At 36.5% G+C, this 9,912-nt stretch overlaps 1 protein-coding gene across 1 annotated transcript in view; it reads right to left on the bottom strand.

The window, feature by feature from the left end:
• SUSD1 (sushi domain containing 1) overlaps positions 1-9,912 on the bottom strand; it is a 39,952-nt gene that overhangs the window by 16,881 nt on the left and 13,159 nt on the right. Inside the window, exons 8-11 of the mRNA XM_077790085.1 lie at positions 6,308-6,402; positions 4,906-5,095; positions 3,824-3,918; positions 2,552-2,738 (exon numbers count right to left, since the gene is read on the bottom strand). Of these exons, the coding sequence (XP_077646211.1) occupies positions 2,552-2,738; positions 3,824-3,918; positions 4,906-5,095; positions 6,308-6,402 (567 nt within the window). The remainder of the gene's footprint in view (positions 1-2,551; positions 2,739-3,823; positions 3,919-4,905; positions 5,096-6,307; positions 6,403-9,912) is intronic.

A 9,912-nucleotide genomic window follows, 5' to 3' on the forward strand; every position in this document is an offset into this window, starting at 1 on the left:
AGACTGTGCAAGATGCCTGTTACAATGATCCATGAAGCATTTGCTAGACTGTATGTATCATCCACAAGATAACAGGCAAAACCAACTATCTTTTTTGAGGGTGCTACTTGCCAGGGAGAAAAGCAGGCTTTTAGGTCCAAGTTCTTGGCTTTTTTTCCTTTAGAAATAATATCAATATAACATGTCCTCATTCAGGATGAATATGGGCAAAGATATTCAGGATATAGAAGTAATTTTCATAACAGGCATTGACAAATCTTGTTTTTTGGAAAAAATACCCAAACTTATTGCTAGCATTTACATACTTACTGTATTCTGCAACAGCCTAAAAATTTACACAGTCACTATCCTTGTCAGGAAATTAGGTCCATAAGGCAGTGATTATCCAATTGTCTGGAATACGTCTCTTCACACTATTCATAACTCCACAGTTAAGATTTTTCCAAATTCTCAAAATGTAGGTTTGTAAAAGCCAAGGAGACATGGCATCTGAATTTGCACCCAGCTGCAGTTACAAACCAAATGATCATGTACCTCTATAAGGATGGCATATGAAACCTCAAACAGCCCATGAGAACATAATCAGTAAAACACTTTTCTAAACCTCAGTTTCCCTCGAGCTTCTGTGCTTAAGGCATATCTTGCATTTTTAAAATACCATTTAGCTAAAAAAGCACCAGAGCTAATAAAGCCACTTTTCAGAATTAATTTGGCTGATCAATTGAGATCATTCCATCCACCATGGAAAATGCATACATAATTACAAAATAACTGAGCAAATGAAGATGAAAATAATAGTTTAAATAGTACAAATAATAGTTTAAACTACAGTTTTTATATAAATTAAGCTGCTTGCATAGGTAATATAATTCCAAGACATAAGACACAGAAGTCAAAGCAGCACTGCCAGAAGCATTATTTCAGCTGGATCCTTTTACTCTTAGATGAGATAACAACACAACCAATGTCATTTAAATGCCATTATTCGGGAAGTTGTGCAGTAAGATTATTACTGACTTTTTAATTTTCTGCAATTTCTGCAAAAACTTTAAAAATATGTACTTCTATGTCTTTTCAGTGGAGGTCAGAAAATAATAAATGTTTTCACACCAAGTTTTTTATAAAGACTCCTAATAAGACAGAGCAACACCCATCTTTTATTGCTTATTGAATAAAATAACTACCAGGTATAAATGGGCTGGTAGTAAAATCTCCTGTCAAAATGGAAATAACCTAACTTTTATGCAAAGACTTTTCCTGGGGCTATGCATATGCATTTGTTAAGCACTAACTCAGCAGAGAGGAAAATATGCCAGCTGCCAAGACACAAATACCATTTCACACAGCACCTGCTGCAGAGTGTTCTCTAGAGCTCTGCTGAGTAAGTGACCTGATGCAATACTGCAGAATTGAGGAAATACCACAGAATGACAGAGTAAAGAGCTTTTCCTTTTTTCTGAGTATGTATTCAAAAATTACCACTATCAACAAAATTCTGAGTTATCTTACTAGCTTTTTTTACAAAGACACATGTATTTATGAACTCATGGGCACTACTTTTGAGTGACAGGCAACTAGTGAAAAGGAATTACCAAATCATTAGTGTAATTTCATTAAAAAAAAAAAAGAAACACACAGGTCATTGTATATCTTAAACAGCAGCTTTAAGAAACAAGAGATGTTTTGCCTTTCATGAAGCTTAAAACCGTTGGATCTACTATTGAAAATACAGCAATACTATAAATTTCAAAACACAAATCTGCAGTTCTTCCTAAGCAGTCAGAAGAGAATTGATTCCACCTAGTGGTTGACAGAATTACAGACGCTCAGAGAGCTTTCATGTTCCTTATCTATTATAAATTGTGTCCCTGACAGGAACAGATATACCATCACCAACACTGCACCTAATACAGAGATTCTGACAGTACAGGGATGGTGAAAACTGTTCTAAACAAACCAAGACCCATAAGAAGTTTCTTGTCTGTCATGGCATTTTAGTGACATACATCTGGTTAAATTGTGAACCCGAGGCTCTTCCCTCAGAAGCTTATTTGCTCAAATGTCTTTTATGTTTTGTACTCTGCCAATAAGAGGCAAAAGTATATGTGTGAGGTAATTGCAGACTCCTGTACTCTGCACTGGATTCTTGCAGATTTTAGTGGTATCTGTTTCTGCTGTCACAAATAGCCATACAAAGTGCAGTTGAGCTATTAACTCCACTGTGGAGAGAACTTTTTATTAAAAAGTGACTTAACAGGGTGGGGAAGTTAACTCAGCTGTCCTAGATACTAGTCTTGTGTCCAACCCACCAAAGTATCTTTTCCCTGATGTCCCAAAATGATACATTAACCCTCTGCATCTCCGTGTTTCTCCCCCTTCTGGCTCTGAACTCTACAAAACCCATGAAAACAAACAATGGACAATTTTGAGAATGGAAAGAATACTTTGGCAACCCACTCCATAACACTGAGATCAACAATGCGGAGTCACTTGAGTCTCTTATATCCACTAGGTGCTCTTGGAAATATATAAAATAAATGGCAACACCTACCTGTAATTTGTGTTGTCATAGAAACAAGCAGTGAAAAATTCAAAGCTACCATGGAAATATTAACAGAGTAATTGGTGCCTGGTTGCAAATCTAAACAAATTTCAGGAGCTTGCTTGTGTGTGGAAAGTTTGAAGGTCATTTCATGAAAGAAGTTCTTCTGATACCAACGGTGTCCTTGCACATGAAACTGTAACCAAACAATCACAGCATGAAAATTGAAATGTTATAATACATTACTTGCATTCAGCCATCTCATGCTCTTAATTAGAAGAAACAGCAGAAGAGAGCACTGCTTGCAATGTGTCAAAACTGTAGGCATTGATAGTTATTCAAATTCCAATCCTTCCAAAAGTTGGTTTGTCTTGATCAGATCTGATATTTTCCTGGTTCTTTCACTTCTCCTCCTAGTCTATCCTCTTTTTTATTAATTTCCCCTAGACCATATTTCCTGCTAACATACAGGCTTCCAGTAACAGTTCACTTTCACTGAAGTATACCCTTCTGACGAATTAGAAAATTAAGCTCATGAAAACACCTCTCCAGCTTCACCTTGAGGATCCAGACAAAATCAAGTATTTTGACCCATGCCAACTACACTCTGGGTTCTATCTACAGACACATATATTTCTGGGGCAATTTACAGGTTCATGGGTTCTGTTTTTTTGTTTCAGTAGGATTTCCTGGTTTATTGTTGATGACTGAAATGATCATGAAATCAGTAACCTAAGGCCTCTCCTGATAAAATAATTTCTCTGTTAATGAATGAAACAAAATGAATTAAATAAAATGAAACAAATATACTTGCTGGATATTAACTGTGCATTAATTTTCCTTTAAATAGATCCTGTGCCTTCAGATAATCTCTTACTGTCTCCTGGCACAGGGAAATTTGAGACAACAGCAGGTGGTCAAGAGTCCTGGCAGAAGTAGTGCATGTAGAAATTCCCCACTGGGATAAAGGGAGACTGAAGAAGAGGCAAAGACAACTGACTCAGTGGAACTGGAATAGAATTGTGTGAGTTGTTTGCCTAAACATGGTAAACTTGAAAGTACAGACAAGGAGAGCAAATTAAGAGTTAAGTATGGGAAAAATAAGCAAGAAACAGGACTACAAGAGAATGTGGTCTTTCTTTGGCTGCTATGGAAGATTATTCTTTGGGGTTTTATGAGACATTATTATATAAAGGAACACTGCTCACTGAGCATTTGAAAAATTAGGTTTTTGATTGATGAAAATTGCTTTCTAGATTCAAAATATAAATTGTCACTTACTGAGTATCTGTCTTCCACATCAGTTCCCCTGACATTTCTCCTCCATTTCAAGCAGGTATCATTAAAAATTAACACGTTATTGAAAGCCTCCTTTACTGTAGAGACAATTTAAAAAGAGATCAACTTACTTAAAAAACTCTATCTTCTTCAACTTAATTGGAATAGTTGAGAATATTTTTTTTTTTTTTAAGTTTAAATTTCATTCTCTTCTGAGACAGAGAGGTAGGCTATCATTCCTTTCTGAATGAGCAAACAACATAAGTAAAGCATGACCATTTTCCAGAGAAATCAGCTTTTGGAAAAACCCAAGCATGCTATTCAGGAAATCTAACACATGATTTACTTGTCCAGGCCTAGAAGGTTATAATGACAGAAAGATCAAGGGTTCAGGCCTCCTGATGTAAATAAAATTATCACAGAACAATTTGTCATAGAAGATGCCCTTTAGAAAAAAGCATGTGAATAAAAGCATTTTTGTGGATTCCAAAAGCAATTATTTCACCAGGTCTGTCTCACCAGAATTATTATGTCAGAAGACAAGCCTAAAGTCTCCATGATTAAAATACGACAGAAATCCACTGTTAGAACATGGCTTCTGTACATGTTCTGGTAACTGCCAGAACCCTGTTAATCTCTGGTACACACAGGAGCATTGTCTGTAAGGCTCATACCACTTAGATTAGTATCATATAGCCAAGCCACAGGGAATTCTCCTACAAGCAGAGAATCGTGTTTCAAGGCAAAAACCAGAAACCAGTAGGCACTGTACCATGGACCAAAATTCTGTACCAATCCTGCCTCAGCCAGAAGGCAAGTCCTGAAAAAGTAAATGTGCCAAATCTTTCTGAAGGGCACTTTCTGCCACTGCTGTTCTTGCTCATACAGTCAATGGCCAAGTGAGCAGAAAGAAAAACATCTTGCAGAAAAAGAGGATGCTGACAGTGTCTACATGCGTGTAGGCAGCATAAAGAATTATGGAGTCTAGGAAACAGCCCCTTTTCCTGTCTGTTAGACTCAAATCAGTGAACTCTGCAGCACAGTAAGTTCTTTTATAAGCATATAGAATACAAAACACAACCTACCCTTTGTTTGAATTGCTACTGTAACTGAGACAGTGATGTTTGTAGAAGAAATGGTAGTTATATTCACTATGTAGTTACTTCCAGAGTCCAGATCTAAACACACCTTTGGATTATTTTCATTTGTACTGATGTTAAATATCACATCTTCTGAGAATATCTTCTCATCCAATCTTTGGCCCAGTATATGAAACTATTGAAACAAAGATAATAGTGCAATTTGTTGTGGCTCTTCCAAATTCAAAATACTAGTTTATTTAATCCTATCAGTACTTAAAGGGAACACAGGATTACATCTGGTTCAGAGTATCAGTTCAAGGAAAATATATAGATTTTTGACTAGCTACAGGATGTCTTAATAAACTAGATCTTTAGTTCTTCTGGCTGTTAAAATTATTCATATTATTTCATATATTTCTACAACAGATAGAAGGGATTTATTATGGAATCTAATCCAATTTATTAGGAACCTAATCTAATGTAGACCCTAAAAAGATTTCCAACTTGAATAGTAATGTGTAAGCAAAAATTGTTTCTTGTTTACAGCACACAGATAGAAAACATCTACTTGTTACTTTCTTTCCCTCTTGCTAGGTTTTCCCCCTTGCCCCACAGAAGCAGTAGTAAGACTGAATGCCAAACAACAGTAGATGAGCTTGTCTAAAATTGTCCCAGTGTAGTGGAAAAGCAACCTCTTGCTTGTATGACATGAAAGGACAGACAAAGCTCACCTTCTCTGGCCACTCTGAAGAGTATTTCAGCTGGCAGAATTCAGGAAAAATACGTGAACAGAGCACATTATACCAGAGATCCACAGCTTGCCAGTTACTATTGGCTACATAAAAAACAGTTTTGACCTGTTAGGGGAACTGGAAAGCTGTGGTTTCCATCTCAGCAGTGCTCAATAAAAGTATACAAACAAAAAATACTTTGGTTATAACATAGAATGAGAAAGATGGGTTGTTTTCCAAAATTATTACCCAACCTTGAAATGTTTTCCACATTAATGTACTGACCCTGGACACCCTAAATAATCCCTTTTATTTTTTTCCTTACTTGTACATACTAAAAAAAAAAAAGGAAAAAAAACCAAAAGCAAGTAACACACAAACACACACACACACACAAAAAAAAACCCTTTCTTGGGATGTTATTGTGAAAACATGGGAATTCTTATCATGTTGTTTTGGCCTTCAATAATGCTGACCAAACTTCTGTTTCTGAGAATTTATGTCTTAAATTTTATTCTTATGCTCATGTAAATAAAAAAAAAAATTAAAAAAAAAAAGAGAGAGAGAAAAGAAAAGAAAATAAAGGTCCTTACAAAGGTTGTTTTCAATTTATATTTTCAGATATAACCGGGACGAAGTTACTCCCAATCTCAGATACTTCCATTATTACTTACTGTGTATGTTTCCTGCACTCCCAGTCTTCCAGTTTTCCTTTGCCACTTCACACATGTTTCATTGAATATGGATAAATTACTAAATAATTCCTCCTCTGTGACCAAAAACACAAAAAGAAAATCATTACTTCTCATGCATATCTTATGTTTGGAGCAATTGCTTATTTCTTACTTTTGCTGTGGTTTGGTCTTCAGGGTTTTTTTGCTTTGCTTTTTTGTCTAAACAGGAAAAAACCAAAGAAGGCATGCACATGTTAGGTAGAAGGCTTTCTCTTAACTTTGCTGGCTCCTAAAAATGTAAAATAACAGGTTAACAAAAGAAGCATGTTCTGAGCTAAAGACTCTTTAAACAGAAACTCTGCAGACCTCTTTAAACATATAGCCAAGATTACATAAACTGACACAAGGAACTTTTAAGAAAGCTTCTGTGTTAGACTGGAATAGAGTTTATTTATAGCTGAATAAAAGTTTTGGTTCATTATTGACACGAGTTGCTTTTTAAAAGGTGTTGGTGTTTTTTTGTTATTGTTGCAGAATAAATAAAATCAAATAACACAGCAGAACATTTTTCAAAACAAACAGTAGATTAAAACAATGGAGCCCACAGAACCAAGTGTGTAGGAAGTACAGCTCTAGCAACCAGAGATACGTCCCTCAACACACATCTCTTAATTTATACACTTAGAAGAGCAGGCTTTCTCAGAGACAAAGCGCAGCTAAGAAGGTCAGCTCACCCATGCTTTTTTCACCAGCTCTCTTACTGCTGTCATTAGACACAGTGCAGTTGCTCTTGCCTGACGAGATAACATGCTCACATAGCTCAGAACACAACTCCTTCTGGTCACAAGTCAGATCAACAGTGAACATACCTACTCGTTCCCTCACCAGCCTTCAAATTGTCATTCCTTTGTCCTACTACCATATTTTATTATTAAATTCACTAAATGACCAAAGTCATACAGACCCAACCTGATATAGAATCTAAGCTGAAAAACACTTATTAGCTGCTGAAAAATTGAAAGGTATTTATAGGATAGCATTGGTAGATACTTCAGGGAATATTCACAAAATAAGTAGTGTATTGTTCTGATGTTAGAGCAAGCACAGGTCAGGGCACTCTTCCTCTGTACATAAACTATATTACCATCTCACAGGGGCCCCTTTGTAGCATGTGGGCATCAAGCTGGCACTATAATAAATCAGTATATTAAGAGTTTCTAGCACTTCTAGCATTTCATACTTACACAGCTATTTAAAACTACAATGTAACTGTTAATCTATTTTGCAGCACTTTTTCTTTTTCTTTTTTTGATTAGTAGAACTGCCATAAAACTGTTTTCTAACATTATCTCCCTCTCCATATATTCAACAAATACATGCCTCACTCACTAGACCAGTCCATCTTGCAACTGATCTTAACTCCTCCATTCCACATTCATTGTATATAGAAAAGCTGTTGAAAGCTTCTATGTTTCCAGGACAGATGAACGAGATTAATCTGCTGTCCTCTAAAACAAATTTCTTACAAATAGCTGAGTGAGTAACTGTATTTAAGGGCTGCCTATTGTTATTGTTACCTGCTTCGCAGTACTGCCCCAAACTCTGCAGTTTTCTGTACCACTACAAACCAAAAGATCATGTTCAGTTCTTGTGTTCTTTAAATCAAACAAAGTTTTATTAAAAGACTGGATGGCAAGAAGGACATACAGACAAAGGGAAAATATTTCCATAGACGTGAGATCTGAATTAAAATGCGTAACAAGGAGGCAGGGGGGACAAGAGAGGGAGTAATCTGCAAGACTTCTTAGCAAGAAAATCTGCAACTTGACTTACGAGTTTATATAATACAGCTAAAAAAAAAAGGGAAAACAAAGCAGCAAACAACAAAAGGCAAGGAAAGAAATCTCTACAGTGACCTTCTTGGAAGGAAGAAGTCAGAACTAGTAGCATTCTTTTTTTCTGTAAATACATCCATGTTTTTTATGCTTTCTGAACTTTGAGGATAGGGCCACCGGACAATGACCATAAATTCACAGAATAGCTGGCAGATCTTTTCTCAAAAGTTTCCACTTTAAATGGATGTGAGTGAAAGAGCATGAAAACCTGTACAGAGCAATTACCACAACAAAGTCTTCAGCTTTCTGAGGAGTCTGCTTTTTCTCCTTTACTCTTACTGATCACACAATCTTTGTTTGGACAACCAAATATACAGAAAGGGCTTGGTTTAACATTAATCCCAGTAACATAAACAGAGTATCCAATAACAGCACAAAGATTTCTCTGAAAAAAAAAACCAAAAACATTCTGCAACTAGAGGGAGACAGGTTCCTTGAAACATTCATTCTACTGTGAAATCTAACAGTGCCAGTGACTTACGGAGCTTGGGAACTCGGTTTTTGAAACACACAGTAGCAGATGCTAGCATCCAGGTCTTAAATATATCTGATTTTGATCAACAGCTTATACTTAAACTCAAAAATAAGATGGGAGAAGCAAAGACCAGACCCTGCATTTGCCTATATCTCAGTACTATAAATTTTAACTTGTGCTAAACCAAGGTGAGTGAAGTTCACTGCTACCCCACTAATCTCTGGGTTACCTTCACAATTTTTTCCCATCCCAAAAGACAGTGTCCTAGAAACAACATGCAAAAAAAAGCAAAGTGTTTCAACAGCACCAGTGAGTGTTGGAGGGGGAGAAATTTTGTCAAGAAATTCAAAGATACCAACTTTTTTACCAGAAAGCAGAGACAATCAGCTCCACTCTTATATTTATCTTCAGCAAGTAGCTAAAAGAGAATTCACACATGCAGCTTCATTTACGGAGTTTTTGCTACCTATCCCCACTCATACAAGCAATTTAGTGGAAAGAAAAAACCCAGGTATAAAATTTCTTTGTATATTTTTGCCTGCTCAATTCTGTAAGCGGTGAACAATGTTGCAAATGCCATCTGCTACTGATCAAAGCACATTTTTGCAATTAAATAAATGAAAATATCTCAAAGAGGTCAAGAGGATGGTGCCAGAATCTTTTGACTGGTGCCCAGAGACAGAATGTGGAGTGATGGCCATAAACTAAACCACAGGAAGTTGCACCTGAACATGAGGAAGAACTTCTTTACACTGAGAGTGGCAGAGTATTGGAAGAGGCTGCTCAGGGAAGTATGAAGACATTCCAAACCCACTTGGACATGTTCCCATGTCACCTGCTCTAGGTGACCCTGCCTTGGCAGGGAGATTGGACTGGATGATATCCAGAGGTCTTTCCAACACTAACTCTTACAAGATTCTTGGAAACCAATCACTTCTACTCCACAGGGAAAGAAGTTCTGTGAGGAGCAGCTCCACAAGATGTCCAGGTTCACACACTGAGCAGACTAGACAACAGGTATTTTAATTGTTGGTCTGTTCTCTGCACATCAATCACCTCATTTTATGTGCATAAATCAGAGGTTGGTAAAAACTGTAATCGAGCTTACTCCTGCCTCATCTTACTGACAGTGTAATCCAATCAGCATGACAAGTAAAATTAATTTTGTAAAGATATTTTTCAGTATTTAAACTAGCTACTTAGAAAAGTACTTGTATACACACACATACATATAT

This window comes from Lonchura striata, chromosome Z (genome assembly GCF_046129695.1).
Source record: "Lonchura striata isolate bLonStr1 chromosome Z, bLonStr1.mat, whole genome shotgun sequence".
Classification (NCBI taxonomy): Eukaryota; Metazoa; Chordata; class Aves; order Passeriformes; family Estrildidae; genus Lonchura; species Lonchura striata.